The 15478-nt window shown below is 42.8% G+C and overlaps 1 protein-coding gene across 2 annotated transcripts; it reads left to right on the top strand.

Moving 5' to 3' along the window:
• Positions 1-921: 921 nt before the first annotated feature.
• Positions 922-13995, top strand: ccdc177 (coiled-coil domain containing 177). 2 transcript variants are annotated; one of them, XR_009817966.2, is made up of 3 exons: positions 922-1190; positions 8478-11312; positions 13273-13995. XR_009817966.2 is itself a non-coding variant. In XM_061987709.2 (2 exons), exon 2 carries the CDS (start codon positions 8490-8492, stop codon positions 11016-11018), a length of 2529 nt encoding a protein of 842 aa, XP_061843693.1. In that variant the 5' UTR covers positions 922-1190; positions 8478-8489; the 3' UTR covers positions 11019-11859. The 2 variants fall into 2 exon arrangements, 1 of the variants encoding a protein (XP_061843693.1); XM_061987709.2 differs by lacking the exon at positions 13273-13995 and having other exon boundaries at positions 8478-11859.
• Positions 13996-15478: the final 1483 nt, after the last annotated feature.

The raw sequence follows: 15478 nt of genomic DNA, 5'->3' as shown, positions 1-15478 counted from the left end.
ACTACTGTATTTAATGTTGTCATTATGGTGGTACTTAATGAATACTTAGGTCTACTACACTACTGTATTTAATGTTGTCATTATGGTGGTACTTAATGAATACTTAGGTCTACTACACTACTGTATTTAATGTTGTCATTATGGTGGTACTTAATGAATACTTAGGTCTACTACACTACTGTATTTAATGTTGTCATTATGGTGGTACTTAATGAATACTTAGGTCTACTACACTACTGTATTTAATGTTGTCATTATGGTGGTACTTGATGAATACTTAGGTCTACTACACCAGTGGTCCCCAACCTTTTTGTAGCTGCGGACCGGTCAACGCTTGAAACGCGGGGGTTTCTTTCTAGTTTATTGATGTGTCTTTTATCCTTTTATTAAACATTTACTTGTTTAATGGTCAATTATTTGAATTGAATGACTTGTTGTTATTTCTTTAAAAGTGCAGCACTCTAGAAACGGGCCTGCTGTTTATTGTATTATATCAATAAAGCGGATTGGATTTAAAAAAAAAAAAAAAATTTAAAAAAAAGGGTGAGAGCCACTTCTCTACACTATTTAATTTTCATTAAATTTCTATGATTTTAATTTGAATTTTTAAAAATTTTATTTGTACTTTTTGCCTGATAATTTCCTGTCACGCACTTTAATGACGTCGTGTAGGAAAGCATGAAGCCGTGACGTATGTCGCCCTCTGGTGGCTTAAATGTGATGTGTGTCTCCCTCTGGTGGCTTAAATGTGTTATGACAGCAGCTGCTTCCTTTCGTGATTTCTATCGGTTTAAAAATGCTTTTTTTCTTTTCTTTTTCTTGTTCATCTTCCACACACACGTGACATGTGTGACGCATGCCTTTTACGGCGTCGAGCGTGGGAGTATGAAGAGGATGTGACGCATGCGCAGTAGTGGGCAGATGTCATTGGTCCAGGCGGCGGGAGATGCTGAGCATATTGAGTCCGAGCAGCTGCGAGGATGACATGATTTCAAAGGCACAAACAAAGCAAAAATAATCCTTTTCTTTGTTGTTGTCGCTCGGTGACGTCATCGCCCTGGCGGGCGGCGACGCTGAGGCGACGTGACGCCGCGCGGATGCTCGGAGGAGCACGTGACAGCTGATGATGTGCGGGGGGCGACAGTCCGGAGCGAAGGGGAACAAAGCGTCGGTGCAGTCAACACTGGCAGGTGAGCTCCTCATGGATGTTCCAGACATTTAGTCTCATTCTCAGGATGCTGCGTTTGTGTTGTGTCACTTCCCTGGAGGCATCATGGCGCCATATGCCCCTCCCCCATCATGGCGCCATATGCCCCTCCCCCATCATGATTCCATATGCCCCTCCCCCATAACCCTCTCCATCATGGCGCCATATGCCGTCATCCTCTCCTTCAGGGATGAAACACACCTCCAAATAAATACCATCCATCCATCCATCCATTTTATACCGCTTGTCCCTTCATCTAGCTCTCTAGCGCCGCCCTAGTGGCTCACCTGACCTCTCTAAGAGATGGAAAAAGATGAAGAAGATTTAGTTTGAATGACACAAAGCTTCCTAGTTGTTAGAAATGACACTTTTTTATGTCAAACATTCTTAACCTGATGAGAGGATTTGGCAAGCACCGTTTTGTCCTACTCATTTCAGCGATCCTTGAACTCATCGTAGTTTGTTTACACCAGTGATTCTCAAACTTTTTTTGTCATCCCCCACTTTGGACAAGGGGGAATTTTCAAGCCCCACCTGCCCCCATCGCCCCAACAGAGCGCTAATGCCAAGCTTTAACATTTTCAAATTTATTGAACATCAAGTTGTATACATTCGAACTCAATAACATAAAATAACATCAAGTTCAATAATAAATAAAATAACTTCCATCAAGTTCAATAATAAATAAAACAAAAGTGTTATAACTTGCATCACGTTCAATAATAAATCAAAAAAAGTGTTATAACTTGCATCAAGTTCAATAATAAATCAAATAAAAGTGTTATAACTTGCATCAAGTTCAATAATAAATCAAAAAAAGTGTTATAACTTGCATCAAGTTCAATAATAAATAAAACAAAAGTGTTATAACTTGCATCAAGTTCAATAATAAATCAAATAACTTGCATCAAGTTCAATAATAAATCAACAAAAGTGTTATAACTTGCATCAAGTTCAATAACAAATCAAAAAAAGTGTTATAACTTGCATCACGTTCAATAATAAATAAAAAAAAAGTGTTATAACTTGCATCAAGTTCAATAATAAATCAAATAAAAGTGTTATAACTTGCATCAAGTTCAATAATAAATCAAAAAAAGTGTTATAACTTGCATCAAGTTCAATAATAAATAAAACAAAAGTGTTATAACTTGCATCAAGTTCAATAATAAATCAAATAACTTGCATCAAGTTCAATAATAAATCAACAAAAGTGTTATAACTTGCATCAAGTTCAATAATAAATCAAAAAAAGTGTTATAACTTGCATCAAGTTCAATAATAAATAAAACAAAAGTGTTATAACTTGCATCAAGTTCAATAATAAATCAAATAACTTGCATCAAGTTCAATAATAAATAAAACAAAAGTGTTATAACTTGCATCAAGTTCAATAATAAATCAAATAAAAGTGTTATAACTTGCATCAAGTTCAATAATAAATCAAATAAAAGTGTTATAACTTGCATCAAGTTCAATAATAAATCAAAAAAAGTGTTATAACTTGCATAAAGTTCAATAATAAATAAAACAAAAGTGTTATAACTTGCATCAAGTTCAATAATAAATCAAATAACTTGCATCAAGTTCAATAATAAATCAACAAAAGTGTTATAACTTGCATCAAGTTCAATAACAAATCAAAAAAAGTGTTATAACTTGCATCAAGTTCAATAATAAATCAAATAAAAGTGTTATAACTTGCATCAAGTTCAATAATAAATCAAAAAAAGTGTTATAACTTGCATCAAGTTCAATAATAAATTTAAAAAAGTGTTATAACTTGCATCAAGTTCAATAATAAATCAAAAAAAGTGTTATAACTTGCATCACGTTCAATAATAAATCAAAAAAGTATTATAACTTGCATCAAGTTCAATAATAAATCAAATAAAAGTGTTATAACTTGCATCAAGTTCAATAATAAATCAAATAACTTGCATCAAGTTCAACAATAAAACAACAAAAGTGTTATAACTTGCATCAAGTTCAATAATAAATAAATCAAAAAAAGTATTATAACTTGCATCAAGTTCAATAATAAATCAAATAAAAGTGTTATAACTTGCATCAAGTTCAATAATAAATCAAATAACTTGCATCAAGTTCAATAATAAATCAACAAAAGTGTTATAACTTGCATCAAGTTCAATAATAAATTTAAAAAAGTGTTATAACTTGCATCAAGTTCAATAATAAATCAAAAAAAGTGTTATAACTTGCATCAAGTTCAATAATAAATCAAATAACTTGCATCAAGTTCAATAATAAATACAATAAAAGTGCCACAAAAAAAAAAGGAGGAGCTATGCATTTGGCAAGACAGGGCAAGTGACAGCACTTTCCCCCAGGAGAGCCACCTTGCTTCACTGTGAAACAGCACGGCTGTATGATCAGCTCCCATTTCCTCACACAGTGCAGAGAACAGTCGCACTTTCAGTGGTCGTGTTTTGATCAAATTTACCGCGCTCACAACATCTGTTAAAACCTCATTGAGTTCGGGGCTGAGCTGCCTTGACGCGAGTGCTTCCCGGTGAATGACACACTGTGTGTCCGTCACATTTTTGTTTCTCTGCAGGCGCTGGCTCTGGCTCGACGACCTTTGAAGTGCGAGTCACAAATGTATATATTTGTGTAATTGTGATCCACACATTAGCCTGCTACCCATCCGCGCCAAAGTTTGTTCCGCTTAGCCCCGCCCCCATTAGTTACTGTTGCTATATCTGTCAAACTTTCGCTCGTACCGAGAAATATAAAGCCTACAGTAAAAATAAGTACCGGTAATTTCCATTTATTTATATAGCGGATTTCACAGACAGAATCACAAAGTGATTTACAGTGTGTATAGAAAATGAAAGCATAGTAAAAAAAATAATCTAAGAATATAATAATTTAAAAAAAAAATTTAAAGTGAAATTTCCTCCCGTTCCTCGCGCCCCACCTGTCATGTCTCTATTCCCCACCAGTGGGGCGCGCCCCACACTTTGAGAAACGCTGCTCTAAAGGCTTAGTGGCCACATGTGTGGACAGCACCTTTTAGCTCTTATTTCCTGGTGGTGTCAGAAGAGTAGAACATACAATGGAATTTGTAATTATAAGAATTAGCATGTCACTAAACATGAAGTACACGTTTGTGTACTTATGGACTAAGTACATCATATCAAAAGATGGCTCTTAGTTTTTATTCTAAATAGGGTCCAATAAGCCCAAATAGCAAAGAGAGAAAAAAAGAAGAAGCATGTAAACAAACAGCTTGGGCCTTAAGAGGTTAGTGTAGTCCTAGACTTAGTCTCATTCTCTCGGCCTGGTGACTCCGACCTAAATAGATGGAAGCTTCTATTGAAGGAGGATGCTGCGTTTGTGTTATGTCACTTCCCTGGAGGCCATCATCCTCTCCTTCTGGGATGGAACACACCTCCAAAGAAATACACCCAGCTTCAAGGGGAGCTGCACTTGGTGGGGAATTTTCCTTCACAATCTTATGAGAGACAAGAAGACAAAAGCAGGATAATTATTTAGCCTGAACCCCGTTTCAGCCACACTAAACCAGCGTTTAAGGTTCCCCTCCTCAGACAAATTTTTACACAGGTAAGTCAGCCGTGTTTTTCTTGAATCTCCGGCTCTTAGCTTTGTACGCACTCATTGATCGTTTACAAACTGAGTTCGGAGAGGAAGTGACGCCAGAAAGGCCGCGCCCCACACAGGAAGTAACGCCACAGCCAACTTCATAATTGTGGAAATCACACATGAATACCTTAAGAGAAAGCCATTGCAGCTATTCGGGATACAACACTTCTCAGACGGCAAGAGAACTTTCCAATGTCCAGGTCAGCTGGGATTCTACTTAGCCAAAAACTTGGTAAATTTGTCGAAGAAGAGACAACGAGAATGCGAGCTCCCGTGGATGTGATAAAAAAAGGTAGCGTGTGCTTTGTATTACCTGGCCGTCGAGGAAAACGGCGAATGCTTTTGGACTGGCAAAGCAGACTGTATCAGTTATTGTCCGCCATGTATGTCCCGGACTCAACGTCTAGGTCCAGAGTATATCAAGTCAGCAGAAAGGAATGGACAATGAAGGTGAAGGCAAAAGAGTGAGGAGTGTCCTGAGCAGATATCTACATCCCTAGATTGATTGATGTCAAATGTTCTTTATCACATTGTTTAGGTGTGTAATAAAGATGTGATTCATGTGTGATGTCTCAGGTGTGATTCACTACAATAGTCACACTGGATTCCACTTCATTGAAATAGCACAACACTGGATATTGTTCACATAAGTTACATTTAACAACACTGGAGGTGACTATGACCTGCACATTTTCCCAACATACTGTCGGAGGCAGATATTTACATATATCCGTATTTAAGTGTTACTTCTTTATTTTCATAATCATATTACAAAACAGCTAGTGTTTTTCTTCCAATTGTGGTCTTTTGGTTGTCTGCAAATACTGTGTGCTAACCTTGACTATGGAATGTAAGGAGGAGAGATACTCCTTCTCCTTATCTCTTCTTGTGTCCAGCTGCGGAGGACAATGGGCATGTGTTTGGGCTGGAAAGACAAGACAGCGAGGGTGGGAGGGAGAGAGACTTTATAGAATAGAAGGTTTCCATATTTTAGAGCAGACCATTTTAGCTGCGTGATTGAATGTTCTATGCTGGACTGTTCTCATTATATTTACAAAGCTTTGCAAATATATTACAAAATACCTATTCTGTGTCTGGTGGTTCTTCTACTCAGCTGTACAGTCATAAAAGAGCTTGGGAGTGGCCAGAAACTTGAATTCCCTGGGAGGAACAACTGGTCCAAACGCAACAATTCGTACTAGGTCATGTTGCGCCGCGGCGGGGTCTTAAACCACTATTGTGTGTGTGTGGACACGGATAAGGTTAGGTGGGATTTACCCTGGATAACCTTAGCCGGCTTAGTGTAAACAGGGCCTAAATCACTTTAAAACTGCATTTAAAAAGGCATTTAGGTTGTGTAACATGTATAATAACAAACTGTAAAACATTGTTATTGTAAGAGCGAACACTGAGGAACTCTTTTTCTAGCGTGCTAACACATCACCGTGCTACGGTATTAGCTGTAAAAGCTAGCTTCGGAAAGAAGTTAGATTTTGTAACACACAACACTGTGATAGGACACCGATCTGTCGTCAGCGGCATCCTTCCGTCTCGGGAAACGATGGGGTGGATCCAAAAAGAGGGGAGAGGGGGTCTCACTGGGATGGTCCCTCCCACGGACGGAGATGGCCCCTGGCACCTGTTTCCTTCGCCAATCGGATGGTCTTAGAACCGGTATCTGCTGGAGTGACCTCTCCAGTGGATCTACACGGCCTGGGCATGGGACTATGGAGGGCAAGCTGTTGTCCAGGCAGCAAGCCCCCCCTCTCCGCATGGCTGGTGGATCCAATGGATCGATAGAGTGTCGATACAACTTGGCACCAGCGACGCCGCAAGAGTTGCCGGAATGACGCTACAACAACAAACCGCCTTCAAGACTCCGGCTCCTGATTTTCTGTCGGGGTTTGTTTGTGGTCCTTGTGGAGACCGTTGTGGCGACACCGGCACATATCTCGGGACACCAAGTTGAGGGTCTACAATTCCTCTGTCACCTCTGTCCTTCTGTACGGCTCGGAAACATGGCTGCTGAATAACATCCTGGCGGCCAGGCCAAATGGCTTTGATTCCAGAGCCCTCAGGAGGATAGAAGGCATCACGTGGAGCCAGCATGTCACCAACAAGACCCTAAGAGAGCTAACCCAACAGCTCCCAGCCTCTCGCCACGCAGCAATGCGGCGAGGGCGCTGGTATGGCCATGTCATCCGCCTGCCGGGGGAACACCCCACGCGCAAAATCCTGGATTTCAACCCGCAGCGAGCTGGCTGGAGACGCCCTAGAGGCGCCCCCAGGACTCGCTGGCTGGATGTATTAGCCCAGGACCTTAAGGCCTGCAATGTGACTATGGCACAAGCTCAACACCTTGCCCACAACAGACCCAAATGGAGAGACCTGGTTGCTATGGTCGGCTCTACGCACCCTGAAGTGCAAGAGGACTAAGTAAGTAAGTAAGTTTACCCCCTTAGCCTTACCCTCGAGTGGGTTGACCGCAAGGCAGCGGTGGTTTTGAGATTGGAGATTTCCTTCTCCTAGATGGGCTGCCTTACCAGGTTTACGAGCCCCATTTGCCCGAATGCGGCAGGTAGCACGGGGGTCCATCTTACCCGTGGCCGTATTAGCCCAACCTGACTATAATCTGTACTGAGTGAAAAACACGAACAATCCTATTACAGTATCTGTAAAGTGTTATTTCATGTTTGGTGTGTACACAGCTAGTATGTACTGTAGTCGTGCTAACAATCCTGGTCAACATTTGTCAATTTGTATTTAAATAATATATTTCATGCATATAATTTAGAATAATGTTGTTTTCATCTGAAAAAAACTTATCTGGTTTTCCTATGTACCACTAACGCTTGGAAAAGGGGTTCTCACTAAATAGTTTGCATCCAGTTCAAATATTTTATGATATTCTAAAGACAAACTAAAACCATCCCAGATTAGAAGACTACACAAAAAAACTAGAACATTTTGGGAGAGATTGCGTGATGAAATCCGCAAATACGCAAGCCTAACATTAGAATACGTCATATGATGCGTACACATGTCAAATTAGCCCCAAAAAAATAGCATGCTAACAGTTAGCATGTGTCAAGTACCAAGTTATATGATTCGGAGGTTGGCTGTAAAACAAGCGGGAAAAAGCTAGCATGCTAATGTTAGCAAGTTAACAGCATGTGTCAAGTACCGAGTCGGATGAGTCTGAGGCGTTTGAAACAGTTAGCATGCTAATGCTGCCTGAGGCTGAGCCAATCAGTGGCCACGATGCTGAAGAGCGCGGCCCGATTGTTGTTGTTGTTGTTGTTGCTGATGAATAGAAATCGCATAGACCAACTTAAAAGTCTCACATATAACACACACCGGTTTTTTAAACCCAAGGACTTTGTATGCTTTCTGGTATTTCCTGGTCTTTTTATTCCTGTCAAAACGTCAACATTTCCCCACCGTTAGCTCTTCCTTGGTTCTTCTTCTACTGGGTTGATTAGTTTGAGCACTCCTGCCCCCTAGCTGGAGGCCTGTGTATTGCTCAAGCATGACTAAAACTCTGAAGCCGCCATGACACCTCACCAGGACCTTCCAGGGGGTCCCGTCCCACTTTTTAAACACTGCTCTAACTGAAAACGTTATTTTTGTCCTCCATCTGCAGTATCAGCCAACGATGGTGGACCCCTGCGAGGCAGAGGAGCAGACCATATCCATTGGCCCGCCACTCTGTGCCCCCACACTGGCCTCTGAAGACCACCGCTTGCCAGATCAGGCCGATGGCGCCACCACAGAGGAGGAAGGAGATGCTTGCTTTCAGACGCCGCCCTCGGGCAGCTGCGATCCGAGCCCTTGCCATGTCGTTGGGTTGCCGGGTAACTCAGCTCCAGACGGCTCGTTTCCAGACGACTCAGTTACAGACGACTCGTTTCCAGAAGGCTCAGTTCCGTACGGATCAGTTCCGGAAGGATCAGTTCCGGACGGCTCAGTTCCAGACGGCTCGGTTCCAGACGGCTCGGTTCAGGCGGCGATTTCAGCTCCACTGCCGCAGCCCAACAATGACGATCTGTCGCCCAAACTGCACCTGGACCTGTACAACTTTGACTCCCCTGCCGCAGAGGGCAGCCGCTACGTGCTGACCAGCCCCCGTTCGCTGGAGGCCTGTGCCCGATGCAGCGTCAAACCCGTCGAGCTGCTGCCCCGCCCGCTGTCGGACATTGCCCGGGAGGCGCCGGGTCGTTCCATGCGGGTGGCTACGGGTCTGTTTGAAGTCTACGAGAAGGAGCGTCACGCAAAGCTGAGGCACTGCAGGGAGGAGAGGGAGCGCATCATCAGGGAGGAGAAGAGGAGGGCCATGCAGGCGGCAGTCAATAGCTCTCCTTCCTCTTCCTCGATGGAGCAGCACAAAGTCTCCTGCAGTTCCTCGCAGTCTCCTACACCTGTGACCTCCAGTTTCGATTCTGAATCCACCCCTCCAGCACTGTCATCTAAAGCAGGAGCACCTCTCCAATCTAAAGCCTGTGGAACTACCAAAGCTGGCTCCTCAGGGCCCAAGCAGTCCACATCTTCATATGAACAAGCTAAAACCACAAGACCACAGTCTGGTGGTCCTCCAGCGGTTGTCCGGAAGTCCTCTGGCAGCAAATCGTCAAACACATTTCCCAGGCCGACATCTAAACCGCCAACTTTTGTCCGAGCCAAGTCAACCTTGACGTCATCAGTGTCAAAACCGCAGAGCACCGGCACACCACTTAACGGTGGGTTCTCCAAGCACAATGGTCACTTCCATCCGAATGCTAAAAGTCATTCCACGGAGTCCTTGCAGAGAAAGATGGAGCCCCCCTCCACCTCCAACACCACAACTTGCACATCCTCAGAGTCCGGTGCTTCGTCGTCGTACAGTTGGGACGGTCCGCGGGACCACTGGGCAAAAGTATCCAGCCCCCGCGCTCGCACCTTGGCCACGTTCAACTCTCTGATGGGCCGTAGCCTTAGCCTGGGGGACCTGAGCCACTCCCCCCAGACCACGCAGAAGGTGGAGCGCATCGTCAAGGAGGTGAAGCGGCGAGGCCTGAATGCCGTGTCAGAGCGTGACCGCAAGATCGCAGCGTTGATGCTGGCTCGATATCAAGAGGAGGACATCATGAGCCAGACCCGCTACGTGGCCCACCTCCAGTGGGACAGCGAGCGCAGGATGGAGGAGCTGCGGCATGAGCAGGAGGAGCGGGACAAGCAGCGTGCTGTGATGGAGTACCAGCGCTTGTGGCAGACTCAGGTGTCCATACGCCAGCGCAGACTCAGCCAGCAGGAGCGACGCTCTGTCGCCGCCAAGTTGCGCCAGGCCGAGGAGAGCGAGAAGCACTGGAAGGAGCTAGCAGAGCAGCAGGAGCGCCAACGCCTGCAGAGGCTGCAGCAGGCGGCGCGGGAGGAGAAGCACAAGAAAGCCTTGCAGGAGCAGAACCTGAAGGCCTTGGAGGAGGAGCGAGCAGCCGTGCTGGAGCAGGAACGACTGCTGCTGAAGGAGAAGCTCACCATTGCCGAGCTGAAGAGGCAGGAGAAGGAGCACCAAGCCCAGGAAGATAGAAGAGGCCTCAACAAGGCGGAGAAGAGACGCCACGCCGCCTTGATCCAGGAGATCGCCCGACGAGAGCAGGAGGAGCGGGAGGAGGCCAAGAGGACGGCAGAGGAGAAGCTGAGCCGCTCCCTGGGGAACTACAAGCAGATGGTGGAGCGCCGAGACCAGGAGCTGAAGGAGAAGGCCAGGCGTGAGGACAAGCAGATCCAGCGTGCTCGCAAGGCCGCTGAGAAGCGTGAGAAGCAGCAGCAGCAGCAGCTGGAGGCCCGCGCCAAGGAGGCGGAGAAGCGCTCCCGACAGGCGGCGCTGGTGGCTGAGGAGCACGCCAAGGAGAAGGCCAAGCGTGCCGTCCAGTCCCGGCAGGAGAAGGAGCGCCTGCAGAGGCTCAACCGGCAGCGCGTGGAGGACGAGGAGAAGCAGCGGCGCGTGGACCTGCTGCAGTCCATCGAGAGGAAGTTGGAAAAGAGCGAGCAGATCTTCAAGGAGAAGCGAGCGGTGCTGGAGAGCGCTCGCTCCGTCGCCCGCGCCTCCTTCCACGTTCGCGACAAAGTGCGCGAGGAGACCAACATGCGCACCTTTGACAAAATGGCACTGGAAGCTCAGCTCAAAGCCAGCCTGGACGACAAGTAAGCGTCAGCGTTACCTTTTTTTCACCCCAAACTTTCCCCTCCATCTCACCAGGAATGAAGATTTTCTAGTGCAGGAACAGGGTCTCCCTCCATGGCCTTTAAAGGACAACTCTTGCAGCCATCAGTCAGGACACCACAACGGAGAATGGTGCTCCTGGCTGGATTTGGACTGAGGATGAATCACCCACTCCTTGGTCCCGACTCCTCCTTGGTCCCGCCTCCTCCTTGGTCCCGCCTCCTCCCTGGTCCCGCCTCCTCCATCTTCCTCCAGCCGCCCACATGCTCAGCTCCCCAGGTACCTTTTCTTCTATCTTTAATGTTGAAAAAACAAGGAATGGCGATAAAGTCGGTGAGGCGATCCTGCAAGCTCTTAGATGAAGACTTGACGGCGTTGTTGCCATAGCAATGAGGACGATGGGAATGTGGAGCGCTAATATTATTAGTATGGTTGTTATTTTTAGTGGACAGCACACGAAGGCGCCACCAATAGTCCGACAATATTAAAGAATGTTAAATATCTATTATTACTTGGGAATTTCCTTCAACATTTTTAGTGTCTCTACTTGCTTTATTTTAACACATTGTTTGTTTTTTATTTTAATACTGATTAAAAATTGATTAAATCCGACTGTAAGAGTAAATAAACACTTTTGATGAATTTAGTAGTAATTTGGAGCTCCATTGTCGTTGTAATCATGACTGCTGCCACTAGGGTGTGTGCTTCATGTAATATATAATATATACTATGTATGTATGAACCTAAGTATTCATTAAGTACCACCATAATGACAACATTAAAATACAGTAGTGTAGTAGACCTAAGTATTCATTAAGTACCACCATAATGACAACATTAAAATACAGTAGTGTAGTAGACCTAAGTATTCATTAAGTACCACCATAATGACAACATTAAATACAGTAGTGTAGTAGACCTAAGTATTCATTAAGTACCACCATAATGACAACATTAAATACAGTAGTGTAGTAGACCTAAGTATTCATTAAGTACCACCATAATGACAACATTAAAACACAGTAGTGTAGTAGACCTAAGTATTCATTAAGTACCACCACAATGACAACATTAAATACAGTAGTGTAGTAGACCTAAGTATTCATTAAGTACCACCATAATGACAACATTAAATACAGTAGTGTAGTAGACCTAAGTATTCATTAAGTACCACCATAATGACAACATTAAAATACAGTAGTGTAGTAGACCTAAGTATTCATTAAGTACCACCACAATGACAACATTAAATACAGTAATGTAGTAGACCTAAGTATTCATTAAGTACCACCACAATGACGACATTAAATACAGTAGTGTAGTAGACCTAAGTATTCATTAAGTACCACCACAATGACAACATTAAATACAGTAGTGTAGTAGACCTAAGTATTCATTAAGTACCACCATAAAGACAACATTAAATACAGTAGTGTAGTAGACCTAAGTATTCATTAAGTACCACCATAATGACAACATTAAATACAGTAGTGTAGTAGACCTAAGTATTCATTAAGTACCACCATAAAGACAACATTAAATACAGTAGTGTAGTAGACCTAAGTATTCATTAAGTCCCACCATAATGACGACATTAAATACAGTAGTGTAGTAGACCTAAGTATTCATTAAGTACCACCATAATGACAACATTAAATACAGTAGTGTAGTAGACCTAAGTATTCATTAAGTACCACCATAATGACAACATTAAATACAGTAGTGTAGAAGGTCTAAATATGCATTAAAACAAGTCAGAGTCTTTATTTAAGTATATTAAATCATTGTGGGCACGGTTTGAACAGTAACACTTTGTTCCAATATTTAATTAAGTGATTAGTTGGCGCGCCACGAAATTTGAGAGTTAGTGACGTGAATAATGTTCATATAGCCCTTTTCTCTAGAGACTCCAAGTGCTCTACACAGTGAAACCTCTTATCCACGTGGTTATGCTCTTTTTAAAAGCAGTGTTGGTGGCAGGTGGGTAAAGTGCCTTGCCCAAGGACACAATAACAGATGGCACGGACGCTCTACCAACCGAGCCACCCCAACCCGAATTACTGCTTTAGAATTGTGAACCAGAAAAGTAATTACAAAATAATAATAGTACACAAATATATATATATATATATATATATATATATATATATATATATATATATATATATATATATATATATATATATATATATATATATATATATATATATGGTAGTAGCTAAGCGTGTGTGTGTTTCAGGTGTGCAAGGTGAACCTCCAGGTGTCCCCAAGAAGAAGTCACCTTCCTTAACCAGGTGCACTTTGAGGAATGAGATCTTCACAAACAAGTCCAGTACCAAGTCCTCAACCCTCCCCCTCCCTCCATCCTTCCAAATGCTCAATGTTATCTCAAGCACACCCGTTGAGGTGTGGCTACGCTGCCCGGAGAACAATCAAATACCAAAATAAAAATGTTTTTTTCTTCTTTCTGAGTTGGATTGGTGTGATGTGTGTTTAGTGCAGAATGAGGGCAAACTTTGTTCATGTGTATCTTACTTCCACAAGCCTATTTGACAACTGCTATTTTCCCTAAAATGCTTCAATAATTCAAAATTCAGCATAATGGGGTTACTATGGCAATATACTGTAAAGCCCCAAACAAGGATATTTAACTACAAACTCCAAAAGCAGTGAAGTTGTCAGGTTGTGTAAATGGTCAATAAAAAGAGAATACAACAAATCCTTTTCAACTTATATTCAATTGAATAGACTGCAAAGACAAGATATGTCATGTTCACACTCTACTTTGCAAAGCCACAGCTATTTATCAACAACACCCAGAAACGCTTCAACTGAGAAAGTTGAGGAATGCTCACCAAAGACTTATTTGGAACATCCCACAGGTGAACAGGCTAATTGGGAACAGGTGGGTGCCATGATTGGGTATAAAAGCAGCGTCCATGAAATGCTCAGTCATTCACAAACAAGGACGGGGCGAGGGTCACCACTTTGTCAACAAATGCCTGAGCAAATTGTTTAAGAACAACATTTCTCAACAAGGAATTTAGGGATTTCACCATCTACGCTCCGTAATATCATCAAAAGGTTCAGAGAATGTGGAGAAATCACTGCACGTAAGCCATGATATTACACACCTTCCATCCCTCAGGCATCAAAAAGCCACATCAGTGTGTAAAGGATATCACCACGTGGGCTCAGGAACACTTCAGAAAACCACTGTCAGTAACTACAGTCGGTCGCTACATCTGTAAGTGCAAGTTAAAACTCTACTATGCAAAGCCAAAGCCATTTATCAACAACACCCGAGCTCATCTAAGATGGACTGATGCAAAGTGGAAAAGTGTTCTGTGGTCTGACGAGTCCACATTTCAATATGTTTTTGAAAACTGTGGACCAAAGAGGGGAAAAAAACATCTAAGGTGAAATGTGTATTAGTGGCCAAGACATGGGTAACTTACACATCTGTGAAGGCACCATTAATGCTGAAAGGTACATACAGCTTTTGGAGCAACATATGTTGCCATCCAAGCATGGACGCCCCTGCTTATTTCAGCAAGACGATGCCAAGCCAGGTGTTACATCAACGTGGCTTCATAGTAGAAGAGTGCGGGTACTAGACTGGCCTGCCTGTAGTCCAGACATTGAAAATGTGTGAAGGCTAAAATATGAGAAGGGAGACAACTTAAGCTGTACATCAAGCAAGAATGGGAAAGAATTCCTCTTCAAAAATGTGTCTCCTCAGTTCCCAAACCTTTCCTGAGTGTTGTTAAAAGGAAAGGCCATGTAACACACTGGTAAAAATGCCTTTTTTGCAATGTGTTGCTGCACCTTAGTTACGCCAGTCACATGACAAACACTGAAACTTAGTTACGCCAGTCACATGACAAACAACATTTGTCACTGGCAAAAAGGAGAGGAGGCGCCATCTTGTGGTCAAACAAGGAGCCTGTCTCACAGGAAGAGGTTGTGCCACAGTTTGGAAGCCGCAATAGAACTAAGCAAGCAGGAAGTGGCTGTGAAGGTTTTCTCTTGTAAAGGAAAATAAAAAAGAGACTCCATGTCTTCTTAGGATTAATAGTCAGTAAAGGGCAAAAAGCAGGGGACCTAAAACTGAGCCCTGCGGGACCTCATGAGAAAGACACAACGGAAGATTGTTTACCAGCAACATTTATTATTAATATTAATAATATTCATGATGCACTTTTCATTTGAAAAGAAATCTTAAAGTGCTACAAAATAAAAGGCATAAAAACTGAATAAAAACACGGTTTACAGATCAAAAAGAGCTTTTCTAAAAAAGTGAGTCTTATAATAATAATAATAATAATAATAATAGATTTTATTTGTAAAAAACACTTTACATTGAGTAAACAACCTCAAAGTGCTACAGTATATATAAAAAATAAATAAATAGATAAAAAGATAATAAAAAATAAAAAATAAAA

The sequence above is a fragment of the Nerophis lumbriciformis genome, linkage group LG26 (assembly GCF_033978685.3).
Source record: "Nerophis lumbriciformis linkage group LG26, RoL_Nlum_v2.1, whole genome shotgun sequence".
Lineage (NCBI taxonomy): Eukaryota > Metazoa > Chordata > Actinopteri > Syngnathiformes > Syngnathidae > Nerophis > Nerophis lumbriciformis.
The sequence above is the reverse complement of the archived record's forward strand: the minus strand, read 5'-3'. Positions and strand labels throughout refer to the sequence as shown.

Bases quoted from the DNA above. Each gene is read 5' to 3' on its own strand.
- ccdc177 (XM_061987709.2), top strand. From the start codon at position 8,490: ATGGTGGACCCCTGCGAGGCAGAGGAGCAGACCATATCCATTGGCCCG.